The sequence below is a fragment of the Patagioenas fasciata genome, chromosome 3 (genome assembly GCF_037038585.1).
Source record: "Patagioenas fasciata isolate bPatFas1 chromosome 3, bPatFas1.hap1, whole genome shotgun sequence".
NCBI lineage: Eukaryota > Metazoa > Chordata > Aves > Columbiformes > Columbidae > Patagioenas > Patagioenas fasciata.
The window spans coordinates 40412752-40427844 of NC_092522.1; the positions used below are offsets into that span (position 1 = coordinate 40412752).

The 15093-nt window shown below is 42.2% G+C and overlaps 2 protein-coding genes across 3 annotated transcripts in view; one reads left to right on the top strand and one right to left on the bottom strand.

Annotated features, from left to right (window-relative positions):
• Positions 1-2464, bottom strand: NANP (N-acetylneuraminic acid phosphatase). The gene is made up of 2 exons (XM_065834305.2): positions 2180-2464; positions 1-1929 (listed from the first exon to the last, which is right to left on the bottom strand). Exons 1-2 carry the CDS (start codon positions 2462-2464, stop codon positions 1234-1236), a joined length of 981 nt encoding a protein of 326 aa, XP_065690377.2. The 3' UTR covers positions 1-1233.
• EIF2AK2 (eukaryotic translation initiation factor 2 alpha kinase 2) overlaps positions 1653-15093 on the top strand; it is a 23230-nt gene continuing 9789 nt past the window's right edge. Inside the window, exons 1-9 of one of the 2 annotated variants that reach the window (XM_071806180.1) lie at positions 1653-1806; positions 4706-4827; positions 5325-5392; positions 6587-7094; positions 7430-7626; positions 11183-11297; positions 12455-12621; positions 13418-13544; positions 14369-14451. In XM_071806180.1, the coding sequence (XP_071662281.1) occupies positions 7523-7626; positions 11183-11297; positions 12455-12621; positions 13418-13544; positions 14369-14451 (596 nt within the window). In that variant the 5' untranslated portion in view covers positions 1653-1806; positions 4706-4827; positions 5325-5392; positions 6587-7094; positions 7430-7522. The remainder of the gene's footprint in view (positions 1807-4705; positions 4828-5324; positions 5393-6586; positions 7095-7429; positions 7627-11182; positions 11298-12454; positions 12622-13417; positions 13545-14368; positions 14452-15093) is intronic. The other variant, XM_071806181.1, reaches the window with a different exon arrangement.

The window sequence follows — 15093 nt, forward strand, 5'->3', positions numbered from 1 at the left end:
TGTTTACATTTCCATTTAATATGTGAATACATTATCATCATATAGTAAGAATATGAAGTACAGGAAAAAAAATAATTAAGATCATGATCTGTGAAAGAGGAATCTTAGTGTTTATAGAGTCATCTCCTCCATCTAGTGGAAACAGCACATAGACATTACAAAGTTGTACACAGTACTGTAATACATATGACATTATTTTCCAGTTTCCTGGAAGAGAGTCATGAAAGCCACTTACAAACAACTAGCTCTTTTTTTCTCAAGAGCAAATGACATGACATATCTGTAGAAACTCGAGTAAGGAGGGATTGTATAGCAGTGCCATTAAAACAGTCAAAAAGCACTGATCCTGCAGTTGAATCTGAGTAGTCGTACACCTGAGCAAGACCAAGAATAGTTTTTACAAAAGGTCTGATCAAACTTCACATATAAAATTGGACAGAACAATAATACTAGCTTTTAAAGAGTTTCACAGTACAGTAAGAAGACCACTGAAAATATCACACATATCTGTATAAGCACCAAGATAATATAAAAACTTATCCGTCAAGTCTCTTTGATAAATGGTCCCCTATACAAATTCAATTTTTTAATGTACATTTAAGTACTTTTGGAAAGAGGTACAGATTCCACAAAAGAAAATTCACTGCAAAGTCTGAAAAAAAATTCTAAAACTTGAAAAAATATCAAAGGTAGAACATTTTCTAATGATCTGATACTTAATAAATTCTGTTAATAAATTCTGGTCTTAGAAATAGCAAAATTCACTCCAGTTCCTGAGTGGAACCGCAGACCAACTGTGAATATTTACTAGATTGTACCACACTCTTTCTCACCTTCTTTTACACACTGCAAACAAGGTCTGAAGCTTCTGCTAAACTTACAAGTCAGCAAAGCATGTTAAAGATCAAAACATTCACATTTTCTTTTCCACTATTTAAACAAGAGACTGGCAACTTAAGTCACAGACAGATAGACTTTAGCCACAGTCTGTCAAAATCATTCCCAGAGGCAGTTGTTTTAAATTAACTGCACATGCATCTGCTAACTCCTTGGTTTTATCCAGTTTTCACTGATATCTGTGAAAATTCATTCACCTGCTATTTAAAAAAACAAACAAACAAACAAACAAAAACAAACATACCACACATTAGTTCAAAATCCTAAGGTCAAATTTTTAACAAGAGCGTGAGTCACCTAACAGCTCAGCACGTCCCTGATCATATGCTGGAACCGTCAGTGTGCTTCATTACTACCAGCTGTATGGTCAGTTCCTAACTTAGCATTAATTTTGTGCTCCATCTTCTGTAAAATTGCTGGAAGATCCAGAACAGAAGAAATAATATAATGAGGTAATGGGGAGGTATCTACTGGGGTTGTCATTGTTTTGTTTAACCAGACAGTTGCTTTCAAACCAGCATTTAGGCCTCCTTGAATATCTGTATCTAGAGAGTCCCCGACCATAACACACTCCGCGGGCTGCACCCCCAGGAGATCGCAACAGTAACGAAATATGGATGGCGCCGGCTTCTCTTCTTTCTGTTCTCCTCCCACAACGATGGCATCGAAGTAGGGCTGGCAGGCACACGCCTCGATCTTCTCCCGCTGAGTCTGCTTGTCGCCGTTGGTAAGAAGCAGCAGGCGGAGCCCTTTCCGCAGCTCGGTCAGCATGTCCCGCGTGTCCTCGGCCAGCGTGAGGTGCTGCAGCCGGGTGGTTTTCCACAGGAAGTAGCACTCGGCGGCCAGGTCGCGGTTGGCCTCGCCGCCCATCGTCTCTTGGATCGCCTCCTCCCAGTGCGAGATGCGCAGGTCGGTGATGCACATCTTGGCGGGATCGTGACACTCCTTGAGGAGCTTGGCCTGCACCTTGTCGCAAATGAGGCGGGCTTCGCCCTCACCGTAGTGGTGCTTGGACTGCAGCGCGTTTATCACCTGAACGGACAAGGGCCCCCCATCAGCGCGCTGCACGCAGTGCCTGGCACCGCGCCCCCCCACTCCCAGCGCCGCGATCGTTAACGGCCCCTTAGAAGACCCCCGGCTGCGTGTCGGTGCCGGCCCGTTAACGGCCCCTAAGGGGCCTCCGGCTGCGTGTCGGTGCCGGGGGAGCGCGGCGCCGCCGGGCCGGGGGAAGCCCGTGGCCGCAGGCCCCTCGCCGGAGGGGCTTGGGGGACAGAGGCAGTACCTCCTCGATGGCGCGCCGCCCCGCCGCCGCCGTGTCGATCAGCGTGTTGTCCAAGTCGAAGAACACCGCCTTGATGCCGTGCACCCCCATGGCGCCGCCTCTCGCGAGAGCCGCCCCTCTCGAACGGCCGAGCCGCCAGGGCGGAGGGGAGCGCCCCGACCGCCGCCAGAGCCGCCCGTGTCCCGGCCCCGCCTCTCGCTGGTGCCGGGCGGAGCGTCGCCCGTCCACGGGGCGCTGCGTCACGCCCGTGAAGGAGGTAGCGGCGGGAGCCAGCCGCCCCGTCATTCTGCTGTAAAAAAGGCGTTTGCCGGTGCGCGTGGAGCTCAGCTCCGCCCCGAGAAGAGGGTTGGGATTACGCAGGGCCCTGGCGTGGGGCTGTGAGGAGACCCTGCCCAGATCGCTGGGGCTGTGGAGGGCTGGGGCGGGGAAGAGCGAGAGCCGCCGCAGGGGCAGCTCCCGAGCCCCGGTGCCAGTGGGAGCCGCAGTCCCCTGCGCGTCTCCGGCCGTGCGCGGGGGTGCAGTACGCGAGGGGAATGGGAGCCGCGGCGGTGGCGGCTGCTGAGGCGGGGAGGAGGAGGCACCTGTCCGGGGAGTGAGGGGTGAGCGGTAGTGGGGTCTGTGGAAAGCGGCGATACGGGCGGGTCCGCTCCTTGTTTTTGTGGTTTGTTTTTTGTCCTTTCTGTTAAGGCTTGCTTTCATAATGAGGCAACCTAGAGCAGGCACCCGATTGGGTAAACACCTGTTGAAATGCTGCCAGGGGACAGCTTTACCATGAGAGGATTTCCCCCCCACACACTGTTTCCACCCGGGAACGGTTGCGCGGCGGCCCCCGCGGTTCTCCCGGCAGCTCCTCTCCCCGCAGCTCCTCTCCCCGCGCCGGCCCGGGGCTCGCTGCCTTCGTGCCGCCGTGCACGACTTCCGCCACTGGTGAAGCCTGTTATCACCCCTGCGAAATGTTCTCGTCACGGTGTCGCTGCGCGGCGCCCGAAGATGCCAAAGTCCGTAGGTTTGTACTGCAGAGCATTCCTTGAGGCGTTGGTGAGCGGGAGGACACGCACGCAAGAGAGGCGGTTCATGTGGGCGGGCAGGCACTACCCCTTCCCCGGCTCCGCTGTCGCCTTCTGGAGCGTGTCCTCCGGCAGAGTCACCTGGGGGCGAAGCACAGTGCGATCCGTTCCACAGCACCTGCGTGATTTGTTCGTGATGAATTCAAAGCCAGTGACTCCAATATAAATACTTCGGTATTGGGGGAACTGATATGATATTAGAATGTTTGAAATTCCGAAGTTAAATATTTTCTAGAGCAAATGAAGCAGACAGGCATGACAGAAATAGTTTTACATTAGTCTGTGCCACATGCTGTTTCAAACCAGATCATTTTCACTAGGGTGAAATTAAACAGCAGGCTCGATTGCTCAAGTAATATCCCTTTTGCTCTTTTACATGTTTTGATAACACACGTGGTTGTTTGTTTTTTTTTTATCAACCAACAAGCAGATTTTGTTGATTTACTTGCTGTTAATACTGCTAATGTCGATTAGACATTAATAATTAAATGAGATTCACAAACTTGCAGGAAACTTTATATCTTACCAGAGAAACTGAAAGTTCACACTACGCCATTTTCAGTTCTGGAAACTGCACATTTGACAGCAATTTCCTTGTTAGATAAAATACATTGGGTCACCCATAAAGAAGAAAACAAAAATCGTGCCAAAGGGCTTGGCATAAGGCAAGTGAAACTACAGAAGGTAGTATTTGAGGAGAGGGAAGGTCTCTGAGAAGAAACAGACATGGCTAAAGATCCTGTAGTTAAGGAAACAGGTGGAGTTTTAATAAAATTGCTCTAATTGACTTCTTATAAAATGTGCTAGTGTCATTTGATAGAACAGAAAAGGTGTTGGGTGTGTGGATTTAATGTGCCTCTACTGAATTACTGTTTTTCAGAATTTACACAAAGAATGTTTAGAAATAGCTGAATTTCTAGGATTATATTCTGCTTAAGAAGATGGTATCCTTTTCAGACAGCCCTACTTTCCAGTCAGTGAGCACTGGATCCCATGAATATGTACCTTTCAGAAAAGGTACACTTAATATGAAAGTAATCTTTATGGTTTCGAAACCAGCTTAACAAAGATGTCATAATTGGAAACTAAACATGTCTTAAAAGATTTTGTAAGATATAGATCTTTACTAGAAGCTTTCAGAGATAGAATTGAAGCAGTTAAACCATGGATTATAGTTATATTTCAACTTTATTTTTATTATTTTCATTTTTTTCTTTAGCTAACTGTGTGTGGAAAACATGTTCCCTTCAGAGTAGGACTGCAGTAGTAAAGTGTGCTTCTGTGTATACTTGTAAATGTCACTGCAAGGTCATTTCACTTCAAACAACCATTTGCCATGCTCTGTTAGTAAATAAAGCTATTCATGACAGCTTTTTCTATCCACATGTCAGCATGCATGATCTGTAATCATTTTAGGCTTTCAGACATGTGTATTACTTTCTCATTGTTCTTTCTGCAGGCTTGCTAGAGACTGGAAATGGCTCACAGAAGCTCAGTGCCAGGAAAGGAATGGTGATCAGAAACCTAACTAGGAGCCAAGTTGAAACATGAGGTGTATTGCACATACCAGAAGTTATAAATGTAAGAATGCCATTTTGGTATCTCTCAATGAGGTCCATACATAGAATTATGGAATTTCAGTAGGTGGGTTTTAACAAGGAAGAGTGGCTTTTTTCACATTTTCAGTGAAAACCTGTTTTGTTCATACATACATAAATAATACTTCGGAAGTTATGAGACTCATAACTTGTGATGTGGTTTTTTGGTGTGCTTTTTGTTTGTTTTGTGTGGGTTTTTTGTTTGGTTGGTTTTGTTTTTTTGTTTTTTTGTTGGGTTTGGTTTGTTTTGCTTTATTCCTCACTAGCTCACTAGGTTATTGTCCTTGGAAATTTAGTGTTTTGAACTCACTGATGTTTTCTTCTGTATCTCCACCGGTGGCTGAATGGGTTCCTTGTCGGTTATGTCAGTGCTGTAGGAGAGCAGGTGTGCTTCCTGGGTGTTGGTGGGTGCCTAAATCATTTCCTCATACCAAAGATGACACCTGAAGCTTACTGTTCTTTTCCTTCTCTCCTCTACAGCTGTCTGGTTTCTCCTGGAGAGACATCTTGCAGGGGGTGGTGAAGGGAATCAAAGCAGAGCCCAAAAGGTTATGTATCTGGATGGTCAAGAATAGATGTAGAATGCCACAGTGAGATACATCTGCTCCATACTTTAGATATAGCTTCTGGAAACTAATGTTGGTGATCTCCTGTGTTTTTGTTTGTTTGGTTTTGTTTGTTTGTTTGTTTGTTTTGTGTTTTTGTTTGTTTGTTTGGTTTGGTTTGGTTTTTTTTAATCCAGAAGACATTAATTTGGTGGATGATTTTTCTTTATCCCAGTAAGAGATTTACTATGAAGTGCCTTAATGTTCAGTGATACCCATAACATATTCTAAGTTTAAAGAAGGGCTGAACAATGAGAGATGAGAAATAGCCCTCACAATTTAGGTGGCTATTTGTTGGCTGAGACCAAAGCGAGACTGTGAGGAATTTTAAAATATTTGAGCAGACTGAGTGGATTGGCTAACACCACTCAGTACTGATAAATACAGACAATGTAGGCTGGAAGGAAAAACACTTAAATTATGCCTTTTTTTCCACTTTTCTAAATACAGTATGTACTTTTTTTTTTTCATGATCTCTAAAAAGTGGAAGACCACCTTTGTGAAATCAACACTTACCAATATAAGAGGAATGGAAATAAGTGGCATGTAAAAAACTATGTTGATTTCCTCCCCTCCCCTCCCCCCCGCTTAACTGAAATGAGTGGTACAGCTTCATTTGAAATTATTTGTGCTTACTGATCACGTCATTATAAAATTCCCACAGATGTAGAATTGGAAGGGTGGAAAAGGCATTTAAGGGCTGAGGAAAAATTTAGAGCGATTGCAGTAAAATGGGATTCAATAAAGTAGTAAGATGTAATAAAATAATATCCAGCCAAAAGGTTAGCAACTGAATTGAAAATTCAAAATGTATAAAAGGAAATATATTTTTTTTGTTATGTGCAGTAACTATGGTTTGGAATAAATTTATTTGGGAAGCTGCAGTGTTGCAGAGTCGTGGGGTACCGATGTGACCACTAAGAACATGTGGAGCTCCAGTTAATTCTGTCACACTTTGTAAGGGATATGAGTGGTGACTGACTAGTTAGAGAGGGAAAAGGGCTACTAAATATAAATATGTATGTATGTATATTTGGATGTAATTGGGAAAAGCTGGGCGCGCCACTACTCTTTGTTGTCCATATAGATGAGCTGTAGTATGTGGTTACTGTAGCTTCCTTGTATAATTTGTAACAGGAAACGGTAACAAGTACTCCGGGCGGCAGTACCGCTGGGGTGACACTGCAGCCGTGTGGGACGTCTTGGGGAGGCGATTTCCTTGCCCTGCTGCACTCACTTCAGGAGAAAGCCGGGCTGGCCGGGACGGGACAGCAGACGGTGGGCAGAGCGGGGGTCCCCGCAGCCTCGGGACCGGGGACTCGGCTCTGTCAGTCCAGGCGGCAGAACGGCAGCTCTGCGGTGGCCGTCTCTACCGTGCCGCATCCGGGGCTCCGGGACTGCCGCTCGTCCTTTCGGTTTCGCTTCCAGCCGAGACGGGCGGTAATGTGGGAAGCGAAACGGGGAGGTCCGCCTGCGACCCGCCCCGCCCGTGTGCCACCTTGCTGCTCCGACTGCTGAAGCTCTTTGGGGGCCCCGGGGCGTCTGCCGCGGCTCGGAGGTAACACGTCCGGTCCCGCCGAGGCAGGCTGCCCGCACTCCGGCCCTCACGGACCGCGTCGCCAACGAGAGCCGGGATTCATTTTCGGTGAGTGTGACTGAGCCTGACAGTCATCGCGGTTTGAAAGGGTATGTTAAAATGCCTCTTGGTTCTCCTCTGAAGGAATCTGTCCGGAGAAACGTTGTGGAGCCCCGCCCCTATACCCCCCAGGATTCGATGAATGATTCAGCCTTTTCCCACCAAAAACATCTGCTAAGAAATCTTCTCTAAGAGCAAAATTCTCTGCTGTTGCTTTCTAAATCTGTTATTCCAAGCAATGATTCTTCAAAACCAATTGCAGATCAACCACTTGAATTAGAAATTAGAGTCAGTTTTCTGTTAACTTTGTCTTACTGACACCGGTTTTCTATTTTAAATCACAGCAGAGCTCTGCCAGGATTAGAGGTTGTCACTATACTATACCTGGAGGCACAGACATATTTTGCTTTGCAGAACCTTTTGGAGATTTTGTCAAAATGGAACGTGAGTATATGGAGAAGATAAACAATTACTGTCAAAAGAAGGGACTTACACTGGATTATGCCGATGTCGACAGGACCGGCCCAAGTCATTGTCCTGAGTAAGTTCACTATGCATGTCAATACATCAGGACACTTCCTGAAATGAAGGAACTGGCTAAAGCTTGCAATCACGAAAGTTAATTTGCTGAAGATGTATACGTAGCAGGAGAGCTGGCTGAAACCACAGGTGGGGGGGAGGATGTCATGTCATGTGGTTTGGGAAGAAACTGATTTCAGAGTCGATGGCCCTCTTTTGGAAAGCAAAAGCAATCCATGTATTAGTGGTAACCATATTGTAAGTATGTTCTACATCTGCCATGAAACCTCTCAGGAGGTGGGGTGGGTTGCAGCATAATTTCAGTTTATGATTTATGCTAACGTAAGTGCTTTGATTTTTATTTAGTTTTACAAAGCATGGAAATTATTTGTGATTTATTATTGTGATTTATTGTTGTGATTAATTTCTAAGCATGAAACTTTGGTATAAATGATTTGGTACCAACATGTTTTATGTGTAGTTATTTTTTGAACTTCTATTATAAGAGAAGGGTCTTTTGCTTAAGCTGTTTTGCTTTTACTTTTAGGGACAATTACAGGTGATGGAATATGTTTTATTTTTTTAACACAAATATGGTGTTTCACTGATTTGTTTTTTTTTTCCCCCTTGACAGAAATCATAAATACTCAAGATCTATGAAGTTTCCTTGTGACCTTTTTTTTTAATTTTTGCTAGTTTGCATGAAGACAAGCCTTATGCTAATAATTAGTATGTTTCTTTTAACGTCTTCCATGTTACCAGCCAGCGCCATCTGTGCTGACTTACTATTAGACCTGACCATAGTCCCAGTATGAATAAATATTATCTGAGTCTCAAATGTTTGTCAGTTATCATAATTCTTTTTCATCATGCAGCTCATGTAATTCAAAAAAGTAAAGCTTATTGCAGTCATGACCAGAGCTGTGGTCACACATCTTCACGCTTCAAAAGTGATGGCATGGGACTACCAGAATTTACATACATTTCAAATTTACCCATTTAGTGACCTCTTTATTTTTTTTCTCTGTGCTCCACTACATTCACAAATATAATTCAGCTAATTCTCTTGTATCTGTAAGTGATGTGAGGTGTGACAGTGATATCTAAGAAAAACCTGGATAACTTGGGCTGTTCCAAGGAGTACAATGTAGAGTGTCTGGCTACAGTGATGAGTGTTGTAAACCTCTTTTGGTGCCTTTTTGGTGCTCTTTCCCAGTGCTCTGCCTGCCAATGGGATGCATTGGCCACTGCTGGTCCTGAGTGTGCTCCCTAACTCTGCTGTGCTGTGCTCCATTTCCTAAGTCCTTCCACACTTGTCTGCGGCATGATGCAGAGACACCTCCTGTCATCTCCTCCTATCCTATCCTGATTTTGGTGTTGTAGCTCCTTCCTCTGCAATGTCTGGGAGGGTCACTGCTGAATGCAATGTGAGAAGGTTCAGAGAGCCCAGGCTGGCTCAGTCCTGAGTGATTGTGAGCTTTCTTGGGCTGGGAACACAATGTGTGGGAACAACCAGATCAGTTGTGCTTAAAACTGTCAAATCTGGGCAGTGCTTAATAACTTGGGGTCTGTGGTGGATAAGCATGACGGTATATATGAGACCAAGTCATGTAACACTCATTCAGATAATCCTCAACTTGAATAATGAACTTCATGGGTCACTGAGACTCAGACTGTAGGTTTCCCCAGGATGCTTAAATAAAATGGTAGATTTTGGATGCAGAGTCATAGCTGAATGTGTGTAGTATTCAGCACTTAGATATGGGTTGGGTAACAAACCCTTTCCTGAAGAACAATCTTTCATGCTTTTTCTTGATATGCTTTTGTGTTGAGCATGTGGCACACTGAGGTGTGCCTGGTCCTACTGTTGAACTCCTTAAGATCTCTCATGAAGGCTTGCTTATGCAAGCACTATTCTGCATCTGCATTGTTTTCCACCCAAATGTTTCATTAAAGGGAAGTGGAGAGTGAAGTTGGAATAATGAAAAAAAAGTAAATTCCTGAAGTCATTCCACTGTTCAAGACAAATTGTCCCACAGAGAAACTCATGGTGCTATACCTAGACTGTTTCTTTGTGTGACTCTGTCTTATTTACTGTGAACTTGCTCTGCTGCAATCTGAAGTACAGATGTACTGTGAGGTTATAATAATGGTCACTTCAACTTGATGCAAGTCTGTGCTGCTCCGAAAAGCAGAAATCTAGTTGTTTTCCCCTCTGGTGCTTTTTGTGCAAAGGCAGCAGCAGAAACATTAGGGATTTTGCAGCTGCAGGACCAGTTGGATCTGGGCAAGAACTGATTTTGGCTGAAAACCAACCATTTGTTCTTGGGTCACTGTGATGGGTTGGACCCTAGGTGGCAGTTCAACCCCCAGCCAGCCACTTGCTCACTTACCTAGAGTGGGACTGGGAAGAGAATTGGAAGGGTGAAAGGGAGAAAAACTTGTGGCTCAAGCTAAAGACAGTTTGATAGGTGAAGCAAAGCAGTATGTGCAACCAAAGCACAATGAGGAATTCACTCACTACTTCCAGGAGCAGGCAGATGTTTGACCATTTCCAGGAAAGTGGGGCTGAATTGTGTGTAATGGTTACTTGGGAAGACAAGCATTATAACCCCAGATGTCCCCTCTTCCTCTCTCTTCCCCCAGTTTTTACTTCTGACTGCGATGCCATATGGCATGGAGTATCCCTCTGGCCAGCTGCTCTGGCTGTGTTGCTTCCCAGCTTCTCACCACTGCAGCTTACTTGCTGGAGGGGGCAGAATGGGGGAAAAAGAAAAGGCTTTGATGCTGAGCAAACACTGTTCAGCTATAAGTAAAACATTGTCATGTTACCAGCACTGTTCTACTCCCAAATCCACAACATAGCACCATACCAGCTGCCATGAAGAAGGCTGATTCCGTCCCAGTCACACCCAATACACACAGTCCTGAGCTGCGTCAATTCCCTCTTCTGACTCATGGCATTGCTGTATGGGAAGCAGTGTGTGCACAGTTGCGCAACAGAGGTGGAAGGGATCAGTGGTTGAGTGGGGAAGGGCAGAACTGTATGGGGTTTGTTTGTGACTGACTTTAAATTCATGTCTTATGAAGCACCAGACACCTTTTTGCACTTACTAAATAGCGCATGTAGCAGTGTAGCAAAGATGAGTGTAATGTCACATCTGGATTCATGAAATCAAGATTAGCTAATCTTTACATACAGTTTTGCAGTGCTGAGATATGTCCTGGTGTTAGGGCTTCCTGACTTTGTCTATAACAATTATGACCTTATGCATTCTTTTGCTTTAAAAAATTTAAATAATTTTGTATTTAAAAAGCAGTTAGACATTTAGAAATACTGTTAGAACTAATAAAGTACATGCATTTGTGACTGACGAGGAAACATTTAAAAATATTTTTACTAAAGATTTATGATAATCAGGAGTTAGATGTAATAAAAACACATTAATACTTAAATACATCCACAGCTAACTTATAGTGCTTTGTAGATAATAAAAAGGACGTTGAATCTGAGAAGGTTATTGAGTATATATGAGACAAAATGTGACAGCGTTTTAGAAAAGTTTCCTTCATTGCAGGTTCACAGTTATGGTTAAAATAAATGGTGAAAATTATGGTACTGGCACTGGTAAAAACAAGAAGGAAGCAAAAGCAATAGCAGCAAAAGTAACCTGGGAAATTATTGAAAGACAGGTGAGTAAACTGTAGGATTTTTATTTTTTTTTTGCTAATAAAGTTTGGAGTTGAATCTCTGAAAGTAGACAGTAAAATACCATTGTTTTCTTTAATTTGAAAGAATTTCTAATTATTTAAGTTGTCTTTGTTCTGCCTCATTGAGTACTTTTCTACTTTTTACCACTGAATGACTTTTGTTATGGTTCTACTGCAGGGTTGGTGTGTAGTATTGAGAGAGTTTCGTCCCCTGCTGTTATGGGATGATGATGAAATGTGTTTGCCTTTGTATAAGCTGCGTTGGTATATGCAGAGTGGACAATGTTTCATCTTCACAACTGTTCAGTAATTTCATGTCTTTGAAACATTTGTAAAGGCATTGTTCAGTGTGCCTGTTGCCACTCTGCTCATAAAATTGCTTACTTTCACTTGATCTGATTAATCTTTTTTTCATAGTCAAAATACTCTTTGCGGTATAGCTGGTTTTATACTCTTTATCCTCCTTGATTTGGTCTAGGTTTGAATTTTGCTCTTCCATTTTCTGCTACGTATTTTTTCATAGCTATTCTTTTTCTTTTTGTTTCTGAATGCTTTTTAGCACCTTTTAAGTGAAATCTTTCCTTCCATGTTTCCATATGCTTCTTACTGTGTCACCCTCATTACTTTATGAAATTGCTGCATGTTTGTTAGTGTAGTATTAATGTTGCCTAATCATGACACTGCTGAGAAGTTCTGCTTTCTGCTCTTGTATGTGCATTGGAGCTTTTGCAGCTCTTGCTAATGGCAGCATCAGCAGCACTTTGCTGCAATCTGTTTTCTTGCCTCTGGTCAGGCTGTGAGAAAATTCAGAAAGCAGCATTTGCTTTTTTAAAATGAGACATTTCATAGTTTGTTCCCTGTATTTTCTTAAAAGAGGTGGGAGGAGGCATGGTGATAGGTTGTTGAAGATATTGGTGCAATACTTGAGAAACTGGATTTACATTTATTTGGGAATTCGAAGTGTAGTAATTCTGGGTTGGGATGGCTGTTCTTTGCCACAAGGGACTCTGTGAATGCAAACCTGGGGTTTCTTAAAAGTGTTTTGAAATGCTTACAAACCTTGCAGCTACATTAGATCTTGTGTACCTTTTATTCATTAAGCTTAAGTTTTTAAGTTACCTATTTTGCTTGTTTTATAGCCAGAGAGTCCTTCAGATATGCAAGCTGCAAAATCAACAAGTCCAGTGACCATATCACCCGTACAAACCAATGACTTTGTCAGCCTACTGAATATCTATTCACAAAAGACATCACAAATAGTTGATTATCGTAACATAGACCGTACTGGAGATGCCCATGCTCCCATGTAAGATGTACTTTTCTTTTTTGTACTTGCTTTTAATACTTCTTTGTCTTTACTAACACTACCATTGGTTATCCTGAGTAGTTTTAAATTAATCTTTAGAAATACAATAAAAATTTGGAGGTATTCTAGAGAGAATCCAGTGGAGGGCCATTAAGGTGGTTAAGGAGTTGGAGGATAGGACATAGGCAGAGAGTCTAAGAGGACTGAGTTAGCTGAGCTGGGAGGAGATTTCACCATGATAAAATGGTGGTCAGAGTTGACAAATTGTTAATTATCTTGGTTGTAGCTCTGGCACCTTTGCGGACCTCTCAGAATGTATTTTGGAGCAAATGCCAAGGAGAGACTGTTTGTGTCCCCCTACTAAACATATTGCTGTCAGTGAGTTGTAGAAATGTTCAAGTTAATGAGAGCTGAGGGATGACAAGGAATATCTGCATATTTTAACTCTTGACAATATCTGCTAGAAAACTCATAATGGCTTTCCTGCAGTATCAGCCATTTTAAAACCTAAACTGCAGATCATTTGTGATTGTGGGTGCATGTGATACGACGCTTTGAGGAGTTCAACCTTAAAAGGTGCTAAATATTCGCTCTCTGAAAACTGCTTGTCTTGAAGGCATATCAAATTAGTTATCTGCTGTTATTAATTCGATTAAATGTATATTGGAAAGATTATCCTGAAGATGTATATTTCAGATTTTCATTCTATAATGTCAATTGACTATAGTGTTTAAAATCATTAAATTAAGGCTCATCATATGGGATATAAAACTTCATTCCCTGTTGTATTTGGCAGGTTTTCTTATAGCTGTACAATTAGCGGGTTTGTGTATGGAATTGGCGCTGGAACTTCTGTAGCCGCTGCAAAACAAGCTGCTGCAAAACAAGCATTTGAGAAGCTACAAAAGGAAGACACTCTAACAGTATGTGCTAAATTTAGCCTTAAGACAGAAGCTTAATTCTTGTATCTTTAATTTCTGAACAGATTTCCTCATTGTATTTAAAGCATATTCCATGGATTCCACTTAAAAGGGAAACAATCCATATTGTGGTGGGTTGTTTGGGCTACATGATTCTGTTGGTGAAATCTATGTGGTGGTTCTATATTCAGTTGCTGGATTAAAGAAATACCATGGTTGATATCTCTGCGTATTTCAGAGTATGATCTGATACGCTGTCATTTAATGCTGCTTTTACACTCTTATGATGTGAGGCCAAAAAAAAAAAGAAATAACCTATACTAAGTATTCAGGATTAATTTTTTTTAGTCAACCCCAGTTTAGTAATCTGGGTTTGCAGGTTTTTAATGCTGAAGACATTGAATGTCTTTTTTACAGACTCAGATTCTCAATTCTGCTTATGACATATACCAAAGCCTACATATATCTCGTTTTCCACACAGACAATTGCATATGCAGTAAACAATGAGAACATTTGTTTTTAATAACTGTTACTCCTACCCTGATTTTTTAATAGTTCCCAGAGTCTACTTCTGCAAATGTGTCTGTATAGTCTCAATATGAGTAGGAAAATGCTTACTGTGACAGGGCCTTGTGTTTCATTCCTCCGGGTAGAAGCCAGGCAGATAATTTTATTCTGCAGGGCTTTGAATGTTCAATGGTTCCACTTACAACCTTGTAATTTTCCTTTCCACCTTTCTGAATGGCATCTTTTGCACCATGGGGGTTTTTTATGTGATTTTGTTAACTATTCTTGTTTGGGTTTTTTGTTTTGTTTTGGTTTTCAGTTTAGAAGTGAAAAATCTGACAGAAATTCTACATTTAGCAAACATAGTAATTCCTCTCGAGTGGCAACTCAGTCTGAATCAGAGTAAGTTTGGTTCACTGATAATGTGATAAATACATGTATTTACTAATCTCAGAGGGTCATGTCATCTAGTTGTAAATAAAATCTGTCATAATTCCTTTATTGCAGTATAAAGCCATTTAATTTGAGCTTGTATTTCTTAGACTTCACAGCAAAATTTTTTGTACTTGTGCAATTTTGAGTCCTTACGTGTTAGCTTATAATAATTTTAGAGTTTTCTGATATATTTATATTTTGCCATGAGTAGTTATTTCAGAAACATTTTTACTGTGATGTATATGGAATAATCTACCTCATTCAGCAGCATTATTTTTCATGCCATTTTAAACACTCATTTTTCTATTGTGCCGCTCTTGTGAACTCAGTATAATTCCATTTTGGTACTTTCCTGTACTCCACATTCTGCTTTCTTCTTTCTTCTCTCTTCCCCTGCCCTCCCTTTTTCATTCTACATAAATCCTCATTTCCACCAAAGGGAAAGTTTGCTTAGTGAAGGAAAATGAAAATGCTTAAATTGACTGTAGTGGCCCTACCACTTCTTTTATGTTCTTTGTATGATTGTAAAGCAATAATGCTAGAGATGGCTGCAATGCCTTGAGATGAACCTCAGGATTTAACCTATTTAATTAAAGGATATAGTAGAAC